General features: G+C 36.4%; 1 protein-coding gene and 1 pseudogene across 1 annotated transcript; both read right to left on the reverse strand.

The window, feature by feature from the left end:
• Positions 1 to 5,530: 5,530 nt before the first annotated feature.
• LOC132179868 (kinetochore protein) lies at positions 5,531 to 10,932 on the reverse strand. Its single transcript, XM_059592659.2, has 4 exons — positions 9,759 to 10,932; positions 9,117 to 9,363; positions 6,193 to 6,339; positions 5,531 to 5,969 (listed from the first exon to the last, which is right to left on the reverse strand). Exons 1-4 carry the CDS (start codon positions 10,883 to 10,885, stop codon positions 5,754 to 5,756), a joined length of 1,737 nt encoding a protein of 578 aa, XP_059448642.2. The 5' UTR covers positions 10,886 to 10,932; the 3' UTR covers positions 5,531 to 5,753.
• Positions 10,933 to 13,580: 2,648 nt separating this feature from the next.
• Positions 13,581 to 14,237, reverse strand: LOC148586360 (secreted RxLR effector protein 161 pseudogene; annotated as a pseudogene).
• Between the last annotated feature and the right edge of the window lie 6,256 nt (positions 14,238 to 20,493).

Consider the following 20,493-nt stretch of genomic DNA (forward strand, 5'->3'; position numbering starts at 1 on the left):
TTAGTCTATTTTTGGCATGAAGGAGCTGCAAATTTCAGACCAAATCAACCTTAATTTTAGGCTTTTATTAGTTAGTCCTTTTTTACTTTATTTACTTTCCAATGTTGGAACCAATTTAATTTCCTTCCATAGCAAGTAGGGAGTCATATTTTCAGCCATGCTTTATAAATAGCATGCACTCATTGTAATAGACATCATGAATGAAAATACAAAAAGTGAGGTTTGCTTCTTCTATTAGTTCTTCAGAGAACTTGTGAACTTATCAAGGATTCTTCCTTGTGGCGTTCAAACTTTATACCTTCGGTTAGCGTTTCGTTTATAAACGTTGGGTCGAAGGTTGTTACTTTTTATACCTTTGGTTCGCGTTTCATTTATAAACGTTGGGTCGGGGTTTTCTATCTAAAAATCTGATTTTTAGCTTTCTTGGGTTAATTTCCAATATTGTTTGTTGGGTCTCAAAGCGTGTCGATTGAGGTTCGCATCATCCATAGCCCAAAAGAGAGATCCAAATACGAAGAACCATTACAGAAGGTCCTTCAAAACAATTCAATACGGTCTCCTTTGACAAAGAAATGTGCTCCATTAAGTGCCATGCAGCAAGCATCTTATTGTTAAGCTAATTGATGATCCTGCTGTTATCACAGTAGATGTTTCAACAACACATTGCGCTTGTGCGCATACTTCAGAGGATCGAGCGCAGGCACGAGCGTAGTACCAGAACAATCCATCATCCGAGTACGATCGAGCGCAAGCACTAGTGCGCTCGAGCGCAATCCTAGGAACGATCCATCATCATGAGACATCTACTTCTTCTTAACTTCTCATCTATCATTAAATACAAACAGAATGTCATATGTTTGTATTCAATCTCTTCTCTTGTAATTATTTCTGATTAGATCTCTCTAGTGTATTAAGTCTTCTATTGTAAATAGTTTTCTTAGATAGTTATCTTATCACTCTTATCTTGTTAAGATTGATGTTTGATTGTAATTGTAAATCTTTCATTATTTAAGCTCAATGAGAAGGCTGATAATATTATTCCGCCAAATTCTATTTCTATAAGAAATCTTTTATGGTATCAGAGCCATTGTAGGCACACGCCCCAAATTTCCTTTTCTACTTCTTTTTTTCCTTTACTTTCACCAATCTGTCTTTTAATGGCATCCTCTTCTGCATCAACCTTCTCTCCACCTACACTTCCCCAATTTTATGGAAAGCTTGAAGGTCCAAACTACCTGGGTTGGACCACACAATTTCTTCCCATCCTGCGCACCCATAATCTGTTAGGCATAGCTGATGGATTTGAACCACACCCTCCCAAACTGATCACAGATGACAAAGGTGTGGAAACTCTTAATACATAATTCACCATCTGGAACAAAAATGATCAGTGTATCCTCAGTTGGATCAATCTGATACTATCTGAGAAAGTTCTATCCACAATTTATGGACTTGATACTTCCAAACAAGTCTGGTCCACTTTAGCAACTAAGTTTGCTAATGATTCTAGGTCTCGAATTGCCAATCTCAAAAGACAATTGCTGAGTCTCCACCAAGGCTCCTTGACCTGCTCAGAGTATATTCAATTAGCCAAGGTATAGTCTAATCAATTAGCAGCAATAGGGAAACCTGTTCCTGATGAGGATCTGATTTCTTTTCTCCTTAATGGCCTCAATCCTTCCTTCAATACCTTTGTCACTACTGTCTCTCTGCTAACCAGAGAGAAACAACTCTTACTGGATGATTTTCAAGAGGAGCTTGTCAATCATGAAACACTACTGAATCAGTAGGAAGCATCATCTGTAGACACCTCAACTTTTGCCTTGCTTACTCAAAAACAAGGACAAAAATCCTTCAGAGGAAGTGGACAATACCCTACCAAGTTTCCAGCAAGGAACTTCAGCCCTAGACCACCTTGTCCTGTTGCTGGAAACTTCAACCCTAGACCACTACTACCAGGTTCTTCAACAACAACAATTCTAATACAGCACCAAGGTGCAATACCTCTCCTGCTCCAAGATATAATACCTCTTCTGGATACAATACCTCTGCTAGACTACTACCACAACCAAACTCAGGTCAGACATCCTTCAACTCTGCTCCTCGAGTTCCATGCCAAATATGTGGGAAGGTAAACCACCGAGCCTTGGATTGCTACCATAGGATGGATTATTCCTTCCAAGGGAGACATCCACCTCCTCAACTAGCTGCAATGGTGGCTCAATCCAACACTACCTATGAAGATCCACAGTGGTATGATGACAGTGCAGCCAATGCACACATCACTCAAGACTTAGAGAACTTCAACATCCAGCAACCCTTCCAAAACAATGAAACTATTGCTGTGAGGAACGGAATAGCTCTTGCCATAGTCAATTCTGGTTCTACAACTCTTCACTCTTCTAACTCTACTTTTAAACTCAATAATGTCTTGCATTGTCCACATTCTGCTGCAAACCTTGTTTCCATTCAAATATTTTGTCATGATAATGATTGCTTCTTTATTTTGACATCCTCTAATTTCTATATCATTGATTTTCAAACCAGAACAATCCTCCTGCAGGGGAAGAGTGAGAATGGCATCTATCCTCTACGGTTAGGCAAGAAGTCTCACAAAGGCAGCAAGTCATTTATAGCTTTGTTAGGAATAAGAACATCTTCTTTAGTATGGCACTTTAGGTTAGGCCCTCCTGCTAGTGATGTAGTTACTTGAATTGTTAGAGATAACAATCTCCCTGTTTTATTTTCAAATTATGTTTCAGTTTCAAATATCAATAAAAGTATCCTTTGTAAGTCATGTTAATTGGGCAAAAGTAAGAAACAACCCTTCTCTACATCTCTAAGCTTCTCAACATAACTCATGACAGGAGCAAAGCCTGCAAAGTCCCCTTGTTCCTCTGGTTCCCAACTTTCCAGATTGGATGGCGAAGCATTACTTGATCCCTCTAAATATAGAAGTGTAATAGGAGCCTTGCAATATTGTACATTGACATGACATGATGTAGCTTTCTCAGTGAACCAGCTTTGCCAGCACATGCACCATCCCACTGCCACTCACTAGTCAGCAGTCAAGAGAGTCTTACGGTTTCTTAAGAACTCATCTGATCATGGCCTGTTTTACTCCAAGACTACTCTCCAACTAAATGCTTTATGTGACTCAGATTAGGCAGGATGCCCTGATGGCAGAAGATCCACATCTGGTTTTGCTATGTTTCTTGGTGATTGCTTGGTATCGTGGAGTGCCAAGAAACAGCCAGTGGTCTCTAAATCAAGCACCAAGGTTGAGTATCGATCTATGGCTATTACTACCACTGAACAGTATTGGTTAAGAATTATGTTTAATGAAATTCATCTCTCTCCCAATTGCTCCAGTTGTCTGGTGTGACAATGTGAGTGCCCTATCTTTTGCTGCCAATCCAGTTTACCATGCTAGAACAAAGCACATAGAAGTTGACTATCACTATGTCAAAGAAAAAGTACTTAACAGAGATATCAAAGTCTCCTTTATATCTACAGCAGATCAAATTGCAAATGTTTTTACCAAAGGATTATCTTCAGCACGTTTTCTTTATCTCAAGTCCAAGCTCAAAGTGATTCCATCCCCTTTTTGCTTGAGGGGGCATGTTAAGCTAACTGATGATCCTGCTGTTATCACAGCAGATGTTCCAGCAACACATTGTGCTCGAGCGCATACTTTAGAGGATCGAGCGCAGGCATGAGCATAGTACCAAAACGATCCATCATCCGAGTACAATCGAGCGCAGGCACTAATGTGTTTGAGCACAATCCCAGGAACGATCCATCATCATGAGACATCTACTTCTTCTTAACTTCTCTTCTATCATTAAATACAAACAGAATGTCATATGTTTGTATTCAATCTCTTCTCTTGTAATTATTTCTGATTAGATCTCTCTAGTGTACCAAGTCTTCTATTGTAAATAGTTATCTTGTTAAGATTGATGTTTGATTGTAATTGTAACTCTTTCATTATTTAAGCTCAATGAGAAGGCTGATAATATTATTCTGCCAAATTCTATTTCTCTAAGAAATCTTTTACGTATAATATCATCAGGAAGCAAGGATTTCTTGCATCATATTGTGACCACTTAGAAGATAACCAAATTTCACACATCTAAATTAAAAAATTGTGGGTCACCTGCAAATTAAGGAGAGAATCACTGGAGTGGCGCTGGCTTGAAGCCAATAGGAGAGCCTCCGATAGTCAAGTTAGTGATTTTGTTCAAAAGAAAAAATAATAATAATAATAAAAAGAATAGAAACAGTTTTTGTTAAAGTAAATAAAAAATATAAAGAGAGAAAACAAGGAAGAAAAATACAGATTAAGGTTATGGCCTACGTCTACACGTCAAAGCCTTTTCTTGGCTACATGTTTTCTTCACTTGATAGGAATTGTACAATAAAATGACTTATATATAGTTGAATGAGGCCAAGAATACAATAAGTACATAATCAATATGTAACCTATGAGAATTAGGAGAGTTGTATAATCAATATCTAACATATGAGAATTAGTAGAATTACATAATCAATATGTAACTTATGAGAATCAGGAGAGTTATATAATAAATATGTAACATATGAAAATTATGAGACTTGCATAATAAATATGTAACATATGAGAATTAGGAGAGTAAATAATACATTAATTTAATTCAAAACAACTATTTTACGTTGTCTTCAAATGTCTTAAAGAGTTTTCTTGAGGGAGGAGACGTATCTTTTTTTCTAATTAAAAAGACAGGCAGGGGAGAGCAATTGTTGCTATTTTACTTAAGCGTAACCATAGTAGCACCTACCTACTGGGAGCCGTACATACCTAGACAGTAGGAACCACTGATACTCCCTCAAGTTCAACTGAATCATATCCTAACCGAATTCCACCAAGGCATCAATAAAAATAAAGATGGTTTACACTAATCAAGCATAAAAATTACCATTGTCAGATTCAAATCCATGCCCTAGAATGTACCTAACCACTTTAAAAATTTTCTTGAGCCATTGAACCACCACCCTTGATGGTGAGGAAATGTACCATAGTTTCAAGAGAGGGTGTCTTTAATTTGAACCTCCATAGTATTTTAAGGCTTTCTCGGCCTTTTGGGAGAGTGGACCTTTTCTTCAATTGGGCATTAGCCTACTTTTTTTCCACATCAATATCAAACTTCAACGTGAAAATTACTTGCTAGATAAGGTCTTTGGAATCAAAAGCATGAACCAGTTTCTGGTGCAATTGGTCTCAAGTGACCCCCCATCATATTCTGGAATCTCTCAATTTGGTGATCCGAAACTGTTCAATTATGATCTACAGCCATGAACACAATGAAAAAAAAAAAATCTTCTCCTTAGATTTTTGACACTTTTTCCTGGTGAGCTCTCTAAATAATAAATATGAATCTGAATGAATCCAAATGCTTCATTGGAATGCCATCCCCAACACCAAATGAGATTTAATTACCAATAAAAAAGCACATAGTCAATAAGACAAATAAAGGGAAAACTAATCAGGGACAAAATAACTATATATACATCAGTTTGAAATCAGTACAGATCCCTAACAAAAAAGATTGACTTCACATAGATGCTTGTACCAGACAAAACAAAGGCAGTAAGGCAATAAACATTGGCTACAGCATGTGTATTAACCCAAAAAGAAAAAGAAAATATTTTTTTTTGGGGGGGGGGGGGGTTGTCTACAAACTTCTTGTTTTCTTAAGTTCAGGGATTTACATTTAAAACATTCGAAATTGTGCAGGCAAGGAACCCTTGTGAGCATCTGAAACGGCAACAGCAGTTTCTGCAAGTTCACTCTTCATTTCTGAAATTCTGGACTCCACATATTCTTTGTATTTTGAGACTGCATCAACCATCGTAAACAGTTCACGAGCACGCATCTGAATTTCTTCTTCACTTTCTCTGATTGCTTCCTGCAACCTCAACTCAGAGGTCTTCACAGAAACATAAAAATTTCAGTAGGACATAGAAAAATGGTTATATAGATGAGTAGAGTAATCATATCAAAGGGGAAAGCCCCACCCACTTCATAGGACCATATCTGCCTTTACAAAAAGGAAGTGTTTACCCAGAAAATTGTTCTTCCCTAAGATTTTGAAAATCATCCTCAGCAATTTAATGCCTTAACGGTTTACTAAGCAAGATAGAAGGCAATACCTTCAGAACCTCTGCCGCTTCTCTTTCCACAATATCTAAGTTATGAGCCTCTTCTTGAACTTCCTCCATTATCTTCTTAGCTTCGGCTGCGCATCTGTGAGTGTAGTCCTGTATTTCCTTCTTCAGCATGTTCAACTGAGCTTCCAACTGCAAGTAAAATTATTTATGCAGCAAAATATGGACATCAAACTATCGTCCTTCACAAAGTAATCTCTTTCTAGTTCGCGGAGAAGAAAAAACAAAAACAAAATGACTGGCAGGGTGGTTTGGGAAGGATGGGGTAGCAAAGAGAAAGGCAGAGCTGAGGTTTTGTAGTGAAATAAGGGGGTCCCATGATGGTTTCTTCCAAGAGGGTAACACCACTTCAAAAAAGAGGTCTTTAAACTGCCCAAAAGGCAACCTCTTTGTGAAAAGCTTCATTCCCAATATTCTTTCCATTCACTTTGAAAGGTAATTTACTAATTTCCATTGGTTTCCCAGTGTAATTCCTATTTCTAACATTAAGTTAATACATCCAACCAGTTTCCTTTTTTTTACAACATATTATTCACAGGATTTATCATTCTCTTCACCATCTAATGGTGCTTTTGCAAATTGGACTATTTTCAAAACCATTAAGATTGATTCATACCGCCCAGAAAAGTCACATCTTTTCTGAAAAATATTTCCAGGTATGGTCAACCATGCAGGATACTCTGTGCTTTGACACTCAGTTTTTATGGCTTCAATCTGAATCGTTTAGTAAGAAGTAAATGTTTCAAAGATATTTCTTAGGTAAAAAATTTGAAGAAAGTCAGTCAAAGCAACAGAATCTTAACAGGCTAAATTGTTAAAGTACTTTCCTTTCCAAAATTACAAGAAACCAACACAGAACAGCAGCTTCCTCTGATCCATCAATTGGTTTAGTGACATTGAACACCAATAAGTATCCTTATAAGTCCAGAGCAGATGGGCATTGGAGTCTTATGTAATGCTTTCCTGTGGATCTATGTATTTAACTTCCACAGACCTTGTCATGAAGTGGATTCAGATCAACTGAGCAAAGCCTTAATTCTAATATACTGGCATCAGCTACACCAATACTTTGTTGCCAATCAACATCGTCCAAAACCATAATCTTTGAGTTGAGCAAATACTTAATTCACTCTGGCATCAGCTACACGCATACTTTGTTGCCAATCAACATCATCCAAAACCATAATCTTTGTCCAACGTAATTGATTGGTACACATACATTCCAGGCCATAGGAGATATTTTCATTTTATTGCAAAGATTATATACCTTCCTAAGGCCTTAATTTGATCATTAACTAGTTTCCTGCAACACTTGACTTCGGATGCTAACAGCCTGGTAAAAAGAGTTGCATCATTCAACAAATTACATTTGACCTTGTGGTTGTTGTCTTCCAAAATTTCTAGTAATTTTCTGTTTTTCTTGTATCTTTACAAACAGGGACACATTTAGGGAAATGTCAAACACAACTAGAAAACCATAAATCACAACACACAAGCACATAACTCCCTTCATAATAAATGCAACCTGATTCATGACAACCCAAAGAAACTCTTTTGAGAACAGTCCACCGCATCTCAATCAGCCATTGCTTCATGTAATGCCTACTAACTGGCAAGTCTCATAAATTTTAATAATTTGAAGTTTTACTTAACAGCTTCTTGAGTCTTTCATCCTCCAAAAAACTTGATATGGTCAGTAGTTTCATGTAGAGCCATTTGCACCAGCATTTCACCAATGGCACTCCAATTTCCCGTCAGCCAAAGCAATGATACCACACTTCCTAGAAGGTCATAACAGGCAGTTTGTTGCCAAAAATGATATTCAATTTGGCATTTGAGACTTAGATTTCATGGATACAAATAAAATCAAATCAAATCAAATGTATAAAATTTGGCTTTTGAACTTCAGTACTTTACAATTTCATCCTCTCCTTACTTCGAAGAATTTTATGAGCTTCAAAATTCAGAGTTATGTCAGGCCATATAACTTTTGAACTTTCAGTACTTCACAATTTCATCACAAATGACCCCATTTAAGTGGGACTGGCATTGGAAAGAAAATGGAGAAGAAGAAACCAAAGGAGGGAAAGAATCCAAGGAGGCCAAAGATCAATCTCAGCCACCAGCTCTTCAATAGATCGTGATCTGAGTATACATGCATTGCGAGGATTGTGCTTGCAAGGTCCAGCACGCACCTTAAAAGGGTTGAAGGGGTTGAGGATGTTACAAACAATTGCAAGAGTTCTAAGGTGGTGGGGAAGGGTGAAAAGGCCAATCGACAGACAGTTCTAGAGAGAGTTCAAAAAGAGCCACACGCTAGTTAAGTTCCTCTCTTCAATCCCCTAATCAAAGGTTGAGGGGGAAGAGAAGCCACCCAAGGGACAGCCGCCGTGAAAGCATTTGAAATGCCTAGAACCTGTAGTGGAGGAAGAGGGGTTGGCGAAGGCTCGTAACCTTGGGGACAAGGTTCAACTTCCAAGGGTGAATGTTAGATACGAAGGACTAGAAGAGTCCTTGTAGGAGTCAATAAGCTGATGAGCAATAGTTCAGTTGTAGTAATCCAGTTGGTTGTTTAGAAGAGTTCTTATAAGATTAAATAAACTCTTACGAGCAATAGTTAAGTTGTAGTAGAATTTGGATTAAGAGATTGTTTTGTAGTAGGAGTTAGGTTTAATTTGCTATAAAGTGTAGAAGATTGAGATAAAATAGGTAGCAGAGTATTTTTGTAGTCAATTTGTGGTATTCTCCTGCCCTAAGTGGAGTAAGTGCAATTGTGCAAATATCAGTTGTTTATCACTAACATTCTATGAAAGTATGTAAATGAGTACCTATAGAACATAATAAGTAGAAAAAGTATAGTATCCACTTATCAATATCATAGCGCAAAGACCTAGTCCTGATGCACTTACTTCATTGATGAGGGACTGAAGTTCCGCTACATGATTTCTTTTTCCCTCAATCTTAGCAGCATTTTCCTTCGACTGTTGCTGAAGGGAAATCAATTCTTCTAATTTCGCCATAGAACTCTTCTGTATCTCATCAGCATAGGAATTAAGTGCAGGCTGAAGTTTTGATTTGTAATCAATCCCCATTATCTCAGTAGGTGTTGACCCTTTGGCATTCAGTACATACTGAAAATCGTTATCAATCTTTAACCTAAAACCACCACAAATATAGCAGTTGTATTGTATCAGGGTTTGCAATCACAGCACCATAGCGGGTGGGAGTTTGCATAAGGTATCAATAAAACAAAAAACAAAAATAAATAAATAAAGATAAAGAAATAATCACTGCACTATCACTTGACAAGCTAATCAAGGTTGTGGGTGATTAATCAAGGTTGAGCAAAATTTATCACAAACATCTATCTTAACGAACTAGGGAAGAACACTTGGAACATTTGGCAGACATTTCACATCACTTGACAATTATTCTCGCTACAAGCAGTAGGAAAGTTGCTTATTCACTTGATGGGAATAGAAAGGCTACAAATGGTTCATTAGATATCAATCATTACTTGAACTACAAAAATAGATACAGAATAAGCAAACCTCCTCATAGCCTGGTTGCATTGCATGGCAAGCGCCTCGAGCTCCTTAAACTTGTGGTCAAGCGTGGAGTGAAGATCCCAGCACTTCTCGTCCCAAGCGTTCCTGGCCAGCTCGGCTTCCCCAGCATCCCTCTCCAAGGCCTGCAACTCCCTTCTCATCCTCTCCACGTCCCTCGCATTCACCGTTTGCGTCTCCACCCTCCTCTTCAGCTCCTCATTCTCCTCACAAATCCTCTTCCTCTCCTCCACCTTCGCCTCCAACTCCCTCTCCTTATCCTCCAGCACCTTCTCCATCGCCGCGACCCTCTCTGAGAATTCCGTAATTATGGTGCGGAATTTGTTCACGTCTTCCTCCAGCAGCCCCTTCTCCTTCTCCAGCACCTCCTTCTGCGACGGCCCCGACCGCAGCGCATCTGCCTTGGCCTCCAGCTCCCCCACATTGGAGCCCAACACCCCCACACTTTCCCTCAAGTCCTCCTTCTTCCTCTCCAGCCTCTCCACAAAAACGCCGTCCAAGGCGTCCACCGAGTCGTCGTCTCCGTGTATGTAGTGCAAGTAACTCTCCAGGACGTAGGCCTTCATCTCATCGTTGTCGCCGTCGGAAAATTCGGACGGCGACGAGGGCGACGAGAGATGATCTTTGAATAGCGCAATCTGGACGAGCCAGTGGATCAAGGCTAGAAAAGAGGGCCACTGGTGCGGAGTGCCGGGGGACTTGAGAATGGATTTGTTGAATTTGAAGGGGTAGTTGAGAGACTTGAGGAGAGAGGGGAGGTCTTCTTCGAGCTTGGAGGAAGAGAAGTCGAGGCGGGAGAGGAGGAAATGGAGGGTTTGGATGATCTCCTTGGCGGAGGGTAAGGGGGTTTTGAGGGGAGGGAAGGAGAGGGAGGAGAGGTAGGAGTTGATGGTGGAGATGGCCGATTGCTGGAGAGAGCGGTCCTTGTAGAGCTCGAAGGAGGCTGCGGCGGAGGGGGCGCGGCCCATGCCGACGGAGGAGGGCCGGCTGCTGGCGAAGCTGGCGTCCGAGTCTCGTCCGAACTGGCGGAGGTGCTCCTGCGGGGTAGGAGGCGGCGGTGGATTGAGCGACTCCTTTGGGCGGCGGCGGCCACCGCCTGTGGCTCTCATCATTTTCGATTTTTTCTCTCAAGGGCGTGTGCTTAGTGTTTTCAATTTTGAGTCAGTTTTCCCGCTTATTAGGTTAGGACAATTCAATTTTAATTTAAACCTTCTTCTGGGTCGCAGACTCGCTGTCGTAGGCACGTTTGTACACGATCCCACTTGCTATGTAAGGGCTTCCCGGAAGAGTCAAATTTTTATGCAAAATAGTTTTTTAAAATACACTTTATTTAATTTAGTTAATGAATTTTTAAAGGTCTTTAGCTATATTTTTATTTATATCATTTAAATATTATTAAAAGTGAGAAAAGTTTTAGAAAAAAGAGAACATGCAAGAGAAAAAGTATGAAAAGATTTGGGAAAAAGAGAAAACAGGTGAGAAAAAACAAAAAATAAAATGGCTCCCTTGAAAAGTGCTGCTACGTTTTCTTTTAGCTTTTCCAATCAAATATTTATTTTACATTTTTTCTTTTTTTTCTTTTTTTTGGCTAATCCAATGTAAGGAGTTTTTTAAACATTTGAAGAACTATTTTAGATAAAATTAGAACATTCACAATGGAAGAGCCAAATGTTACTTTTATCTAAAATAACTTTTTAAATTTGCAAAATACCCCTACATTGTATTAGCCCAAAAAAAAACACAAAATGGATATTTGATTGGAAGAGCCAAAAAAAACAAGTTAAATGTAACAGCACTTTTTAAGGGAGCTATTTTATTTTTTATTGTTTCTCTCACCTGTTTTCTCTTTTTCTCAAATATTTTCCCACTTTTCAAGGGGTGATCGGTTGTTTTTGGTTTCTTTTTTCATGGAAATAGTTTTTTGAATTAAAATAAATAAAAAAATTAAAAATAAAATATTATTTTAATAAAATAGATAGAAATATAGCTAATCGGATGTAGAGACATTTAAAAATAGCTTAGCTAAACTAGATAAAAATGAGTTTTTAGAAGTTATTTTACATAAAAATATGGCTCCTCTATTGAAAATGCTCTAAGAAACTTATTTTAGACCCTTGAAATGGACTAATTAATTCTAAGTATAGTTATTTATTTGTTTGGTAATACATTATTCTTACAAATAGTCTATTTCTATGTGACTACTAATCTCATACAGACAGGATGTTGTAAAATTAAATGGATGGTGCAAAAATTCGTATTGATGCTAAATAATATTAATCCAAACAATTAACAATAAGATAAATATAATACAATAAATAAAAAAAATAGAGCAAGGAAAAATCTCACAAAGCTATAGAATCACGCAAGAGCGTTGTCCTTAAAGGTTGATTTTGTGCCTCCCGGAGTGTATAACTCGGTACGATTGGATCTCTTGACACGCAACCTCCCAGGATTAGACTATAGTGTCTACCTTCATTAAGGACGCACTTCCAAGTAACGAAGATCAAATGAACAACCCTTTGATCAACGAAGATGAGAGACAAACCCACAAAAAAAAAGAGACCAAAATATAGCTCAATGGCTAATGAAAATAAAATTTGTTGGAAGAAGAATGATGTTGTACGATCCTTTTCTTTGGAAGCAAAGAAGTGAGTCTTGGAGCTAGTAGGTGGGCTCAATTTATATAGAAAAAATGAGCTCCTTGCTTTTACTAATACCATTAATAACCAGCGGTCAAAAACAATGGAAGAAGAATTTTTCCTCTTAAATCCAACGGTTAAAAAGCAATGAAAGAGGAGTTTTTTTCCTTAAAGCCAACGGTTAAAATGCAATGAAAGAAGAATTTTTTTCTTTAAAGCCCATCAATAAATGACAAACGGTGAAAATCAAAGACTTAATTACCAACGGCTAGAAAAATGTAAGATGAAATATTTTTTCATAAAATTCATATAACAAGACTTGATGTCAAACGGTCAAGAGAAAAATTATCAATGAGAAATAATGACCAATGTTTGTAACATCACAACAATCCTCCATATGTTACAAACACTAGAGTAAAAGGAGATTGAAAGCATGCATCGATGTGATACCCGAAAGTTTTAACCACACCTAGGATAAATAAGTAGAAACTTAATGAATTGTGGTAGAGTTAGACTCTTTTAACCAAATCCATAAGTTGAGCAAACTTATCACCCACATAACTTTCTAAAAAAAAAATAATGAATAAAAAAAATTGGGTTGTTTTGCGGGTTGGCGCCTTATACAGGCCATGCGCCCCTGGGTTTCATGAGTGCTCTAGAGACCTACCCAGGAAGCGGCACCACCTCCACACTCACATAGGTGGTGTCCATCAAGAGTGTGTGCAGGAAACACTCCATCCCAACAGGTAGGGACTATAGAACCATTAAGAGTTTTAAACTCATCCTTAATCACCCTGCATCTTTGTACTGCATGTCTTACACCATAGGGATGGACTCATCAATAATCTTCTTAACAAGATAGTAGAATGACAGTACTATACGATGATCACTTATGACTTCGTTTCCCATTAAACCTCAGTCATGGGATCTCCAATCACAGAGGTTGGGTATCCATCACAGTGTCATCATTTGTGTATCAGTCCTATCCCCCTCGATGTTTCACTCACCAGCCTTCCTGCTAGTGGCTTGGTCAAAGGATCTGCCAAATTCCTTTCTGACGTCACAAAATCCATGGATATTACACCGGTCTCAATATGCTGCCTCACAATATTGTGCCTTAATCGGATCTATCGACTTTTCCCATTATAGATCTTGCTCTTGGCTCGAGCTATGGTAGCCTAACAATCACAATGAATACAAACAGGTGGAACTGGGTAGCATATAAAGGCAAATCAATCAAAAGGCTCCTTAGCCATTCAGCTTCAGTTCCAGCCTTCTCCAAGGCAACTAACTCTGCCTCCATTGTGGATCTTACTATGCAAGTTTGTTTGGAGGACTTCCAAGATATAGCTCCTCCTGCTAATGTGAACACATAGCCACTGGTAGGCTTTAGTTCATTTGAATCAGAAATCCAGTTAGCATCACAATATCCTTCTAATATAGTAGGAAAACTATAATATGACAAACCATAATTAATTGTGCCCTTTAAATATCTCAACAATCTAGAGATTGCATCCCAATGCTCAATACTAGGATTATGAGTATATCTACTCAATCTACCGACAGCATATGCAACAATATCAGGGCGTGTACAGTTTGTCAAGAACATTAAACTACCAATGATTTGTGCATATTTCTCTTGTGAAACACTATCACCATGATTCTTAACCAAATGTATTTTAGAATCATATGGTATAGACATAGGTGAATAATCAAAGTGCTCAAATCTTTTTAGCATCTTTTCAACATAATGTGACTGAGATAAAGTAATACAATTATTATCTCTAAGAACTTTAATGCCCAATATAACATTAGCTTCACACATGTCTTTCATATCAAAATTAGATGAAAGAAATCTTTTAGCTTCATGCACAACATTAATGTTGGTTCCAAAAATAAGCAAATCATCAACATATAAACAAATAATGATACCTTCATTATTACTAAACTTGCTATAAATGCATTTATCTCCAACGTTAATAGAATAAGCATTAGACAACATCATTTTGTCAAATTTTTCATGCCATTGTTTAGGAGCTTGTTTTAATCCATACAAAGATTTCACCAATTTACAAATTTTGTGTTCTTGACCGGGGATTACAAGTCCCTCGGGTTGCTCCATATAAATTTCTTCTTCTAAATCACCATTTAAAAAGGCAGTCTTAACATCAATTTGATGTACCACAAGTTTATAAATAGAAGCAATAGCAAACATTATTCTAATAGATGCAATTCTAGTAACCGGAGAATAAGTGTCAAAATAATCAACATTTTGCTTTTGCTTGTAGCCTTTAGCCACCAAGCGTGCCTTGTACTTATCTATTGTACCATCCGTTTTGAGTTTCTTCTTGAACACTCACTTACAATCAATTGGTTTGGTCTTAGGAGGTAACTCAACAAGTTCCCATGTATGGTTAGACATAATTGAATCTAATTCATTATTAATAGCTTCTAACCAAAAAGGTGCATCAATAGATTTGATTGCTTCATTGTAACATATCGGATCATCATCAATAGTATAAGTAATAAAATCATTACCGAAATTCCTTTTCATTCTAGCTCGCTTGCTTCTCCTCAATTCTTGCATATCATCAACAATTTCATTAGAAGTAAAAGAAGGTTCATGCAATAATTTTTCCTTATTTTTCAAAGGAAACACATTCTCAAAGAAAATAGCATTTTCAGATTCAATAATAGTATTGTAATCTAAAACATCACTCTTAATAACAAGAAATCTATAACATGAACTATTGCAAGCATAACCAATAAAAACACAATCACAAGTTCTAGAGCCAAGTTTCCTCTTTTTAGGTTCGGGTAGCATAACCTTTGCCAAACACCCCCACACTTTGAGGTATTTCAAACTAGGCTTACGACCTTCCTAAAGTTCGTAAGGAGTTTTACCGGTTTTCTTATGAGGCGCTTTATTTTGAATGTGACAAGCCGAAAGAATGGCTTCTCCCCACATGTTAGTGGGTAGCTCGGAACTAACAAGCATAGCATTCATCATTTCTTTCAAAGTTCTATTCTTTGTTTTGGCTACTCCATTAGATTTAGGTGAATAAGGAGGTGTAACTTCATGTATTATGTCATTTTGTTCACAAAATTCCTTAAAAGGATTAGACTCATATTCACCACCTCTATCGGTCCTTAGTCTTTTAATCCTTTTATTCTTTTGATTTTCAATTTCAATTTTGTATTTTATGAACATTTCTAAGGCTTCATCTTTGGATCTTAATAAATAAAGTTTAGTAAATCTAGAGTAATCATCAATAAATATCACATAATATTTCTTACCACCTCTAGTCATTGTGTGCTTTAAATCACCCAAATCACTATGTATTAACCCAAGAAGTTCAGTTTCTCTTGTAATAGATTTACAAGGTTTTTTAGTGATTTTAATCTTGGTGCCCAGATTTTTTCTTTCTCTCTTTGTCTCTCTCCTTTTTTTTTTTTTTTTTTAATGTCTTCTCTTGCTTTTTATTTATATCCTACAATTAAAACGTAGGGCCGTATGGGTTTTTATTTAGGATGCATTTACTTGATGTCTTAGTGAAAAAAACAAAGGACATATCCTTTTGTTCATTCTGAACTTTTCTGTTGCGGTGAGTGCCGAACTCAACCTTCCATAGTTACGTGTTGAACTCATGGAGAACACGTGTAGTGTCCCAGAATTTTCAAAGCTATTTAAATAGATTATTTTGATAATGATGTTATTTTAATATCCATTGTAGCTAAGGATTTTAATTCTTGGGAAATTTATGAGAGTGGTAATTAGAGAATGGTAATTGGTGAAATAGTATAGGGTTGGTGAAATAGTAAAATGAGGGTATAATTGTAAATTGAAGATAGAATGAGGGTATAATTGTAAATTGAAGGTAGAATAGTATAGGGTTGGTGAAATAGTATAGGGTTGGTGAAATAGTAAAATGAGGGTATAATTGTAAATTGAAGATAGAATGAGGGTATAATTGTAAATTGAAGGTAGAATAGTATAGGGTTGGTGAAATAGTATAGGGTTGGTGAAATAGTATAGGGTTGGTGAAATAGTAAAATGAGGGTATAATTGTAAATTGAAGATAGAATGAGGGTATAATTGTAAATTGAAGGTATAATAGTATAGGGTTGGTGAAATAGTATAGGGTTGGTGAAATAGTAAAATGAGGGTATAATTGTAAATTGACGGTAGAATAGTGTTTGATTTTCTCCTATAAATAGAGCTCTTCTCCTTCAGAATTTTCACCACTCATCTCCTCTCCCATCTCTTGCATATATTCTTCCTTCTTCCGCTTTTTACTCGGTCTTTCTTCTTTCTAAGAGTGTTTACTCAGAACAGAGAGAGAAAGGGCGAGACCAAGCGCTACAAGAAAGAAAGAACACAAGAGATAACGGACTTTAGAAATTAGTTTCAAAAGATATACTAGTGGTGTTAGTCATATTGGAGCAACTGGATTCCTTCATACCACTTTTAGCTTCAGTCTAGAGGTAAGTAAATTCACTACCCCTTCTAAAGTTACTTCATGTCATGCTATTTATTCATTCTTTAGTAAATTGTAAATGATTATTTTATTTACGTATTATGAAGTTATGTTGCATGCATGAAGGATTTCTAAAAGAATTATTTAGAAAGTTTATATTTCTTTAAAGGCTTTTTAAGCACAACAAGTTTATATTTGGAAAAGTTTCCATTTTAAGAAAAGAAAGTTGAGAAATGATGATGATTATGAGAAAGAAAAAAAGATGATAAACCCTCCTACATGTTGCCCTAAGATGCATCAAAAGAAGTACAAAGAAAAGTACAAGAGATGAGATAAATGTTTATGAAATGAGGGCACATGTATGGAGGAGAGTATTTTTGGCCCCAAGATAAGATAAGATGAGAGTTCGGTACCGATACTCGGATGGAGGCGAAACCACTGAAGGAGGCTATGCCAGAAGGTGGTATTCCATCAACTAGACCGTTGAGTGCACCAAGAAAGAGTTAATTGACGGTCGGGCATGGCTGTGGCCACAGTTCAGTGCCATGGTCACAAGGACCCGCAACCCTCGTGCACATGGGTAATAGTGTACATGGGCCTTATTATGAGAAAATGATACTATATTTTCAACGATGATATGCTATGATGATTTACAAAGATTATTTATAATGATGCATTATGATGATGATTTATAAAGATAATTTACAACGATGATCTATTACTAGATGTAATAGTATGTATATGTTACGGGAGATGCAACCGTACATACAGATATTATTATGGCTAGAATTATATTTATTTGCGAAAACGATTTTCAAAACTGAGAACAAGGAGTAAAACTATTTATGGTTGTGGATTTTACTTGCTGGGCCCCCTTTGGGCTCATTCAGTTTTATTTCTTGTTTTCAGGTAGAAAGGATGCTGGAATAGGAGGCCGGAATGGGGTGGGAATAATTATTAATTTTCAAAGTCTTTTCATATAAGTTATTGTAATGATATGATATTCCGCAACTAAAGTCTAATGTTTTCTAATTCCGCTTGTAATAAAATCTCTTGAAAAAAAAATGTTTTACGCATTTATTGTATCTTTTAAAAATCAAGTACTCTGATAGACCTTATAGATCTTTGCAAGAATTTTTGTTGAAAAAGAAGAAAAGTGGCAAACTCAGTCTTAACGGACTGGGGATGTTACAACACGGATACCACCAGAAGAGCGGTTTTGAACTTACAGATTCAGACAAGATTTCCAACCATCTTTCTGAAACATAAATTATTGAAAAGACCTAATTACCCTTATATTTTTTTTAAAAAAAAGAGAAAAAAAAAAAGGCAAAGAAAATTCGGCCACCCTCATAATTAAATGAAAAATGTTTTGGATACTATAAGTTTAGTACAAACTGACTTGACACTCCATAATTAGCTAGAATCTGCACACATAATATAACTTAGGGTGCGTTTGGGAGTGCGTTTTTTAAAAAATAATCTGCGATTTTAAACCAAATCGCAATTTTAGAGTGTTTGAGATTGCGGTTTTAAAAACGCAAATTTTAAAATCGCAAAAAAAACTGCGATTTCCATAAGCTGATTAAAGGGTGCTTATTTGAAAAAGTGCGAATTTAAAACAAAATCACGATTTCTATTAAAAATATATTTGGCGCAATAGTTACCTTTTATTGAGCGGGAATGAAAAAAATACCAAGAATACCCCCTAAAATATATTAAAACCCTTCTTTTCTCTTTTTTTTCTTCATCCTCTCTGTCTCGTTCATCCTTTCTCCGTCCTGTAACAGTGTGTGTCGTTGTTGTCCATCTCTCTGCCCCTCTACCAGGTAATAATCTCACCTTAATATTTTCTTTCTCTCCATATAACTCTTTTGCTTTTGTAAAACTTTTCACTGTTTGGTATTCGGTATTATTTTATGTGGTTTGTATGATTATTATGCTTCTTTATATATGCGTTTATATTCTTCAACCATTTCTACAGAGTAAAGTTGTGATTTTTTTTTTTTTTTTCAAAATTTTATTTCGATTACCATACATGCATAATGATCTACAATCCAACATAGTATGCAGTGATAGATCACTGTACACGCAAAATAATGTGATAGTGCGTGTACAGTAACTGTGTGAGGCTTTTTCTTTAAAAAAAAATATTGTATAGTGACCAAGATGATGATTTTTCTTAGGTCACTGTGCACTGCATAGTGATGTGCACAATGACGATTTTTTATAGCTTCTCTTTTTTTCTTTTTCTTTTTTTTTTATAAAGGTACTGTACAGTAACAATTTGTGATGGATTTTTATTTTTATTTTTTAATGGATATTGCACTGTAACAGTTGGTGATATTTTTATATATATATATATATATATATATTTTTTTTTAATGGGTAATAAACAGTGATAATTTTTTTATATATATATTTTTAATGGGTAATAAGCAATTATCAAGTATTAATTTAAATTATTGGTGAATTATGTAACAATTAAATTTGATAAATATTATTAGTTTAATTTGATGGATTGTTTTTGTATTTTTTATCATATACAATGTTAGTTATTTTACTATTATAAAGAAATGTCTTTATTGGTAATTTGGTCATGAAACCGCAATTATATAGTAGTGTTATCCAAACACTCAATTGATAAAAAAAAATACTTTTTAGTATGTTTTACCAAACGCCTGTGCGATTTTAAAAAGTAGCGATTTTAAAAACGTAATTTTTAAAAATGCAATTTTTAAAATCGCACTTATTGAAAATCGCACTCCCAAACAGACCCTTAATGTATTCATCAATTTAAACAAAAAAAAAATGTTATAATCAAAGCATCTTTGCCTTTTTTTTGTTTTTTTTTTCGGGAGCTTTAAAGAGCATCTTTGCATTCTTTTTGATATACGTCTTTGCAATTACAATGACTTGATCATGTCTATTAGCTCTTTCAAGGAATTGCTGGAAGAACCACCTCCTCTGATGCAAAGTTGACATCTCTCCTTCAAATTCTTTCCTCTCTTTCGCATTTCCTTTCTGTCTTCATTCACCATAAGTCTTCTTATAGCTCACCTCCGTCCAACTGATCACTCTCCAATTCCAGGCCTACCTTCCATACATGACTCACATATTTTGTATTTACCTTCTGATCTCCGAAGCACGGCCTGCATATCAATGGAATTCCTTCACAAATATTCTCCAGTGTTGAATTCCATTCACAATGGCTCAAAAACCTTCACAAATGCTGCCCAACGGAAGCATTGGGTTTATGTGGCTGGAACGGTGCCGGTACCAGCACCACCCGCCGGAGACATCTCTTTCCTTCCTTTTCCATTTTTTTTTTCTTTCTCTCTCAGACACTTGCACACACAGAGTTTGCACCTTTAAATTGAAGAAAAAATCGATCATAGAGATGCGTATGCAATGACGAAGGTTTAGAGTTTTTATTTTTATTTTTTATTATTTATTTATTTTTAATAAGTAACGAAGGTTTGGAGTTGGGCTACATATAGTCGAATAATCGCATTGACTAGATCTAGATAAGCCGTAAAGAAAGTTGTGGCTCTTGTTTGAACCCTTTTTCCTTGCGGCTGGCGGCATTGTGGTCTATTTCTT

Source organism: Corylus avellana, chromosome 4 (genome assembly GCF_965113065.1).
Source record: "Corylus avellana chromosome 4, dhCorAvel1.hap1.2, whole genome shotgun sequence".
Lineage (NCBI taxonomy): Eukaryota > Viridiplantae > Streptophyta > Magnoliopsida > Fagales > Betulaceae > Corylus > Corylus avellana.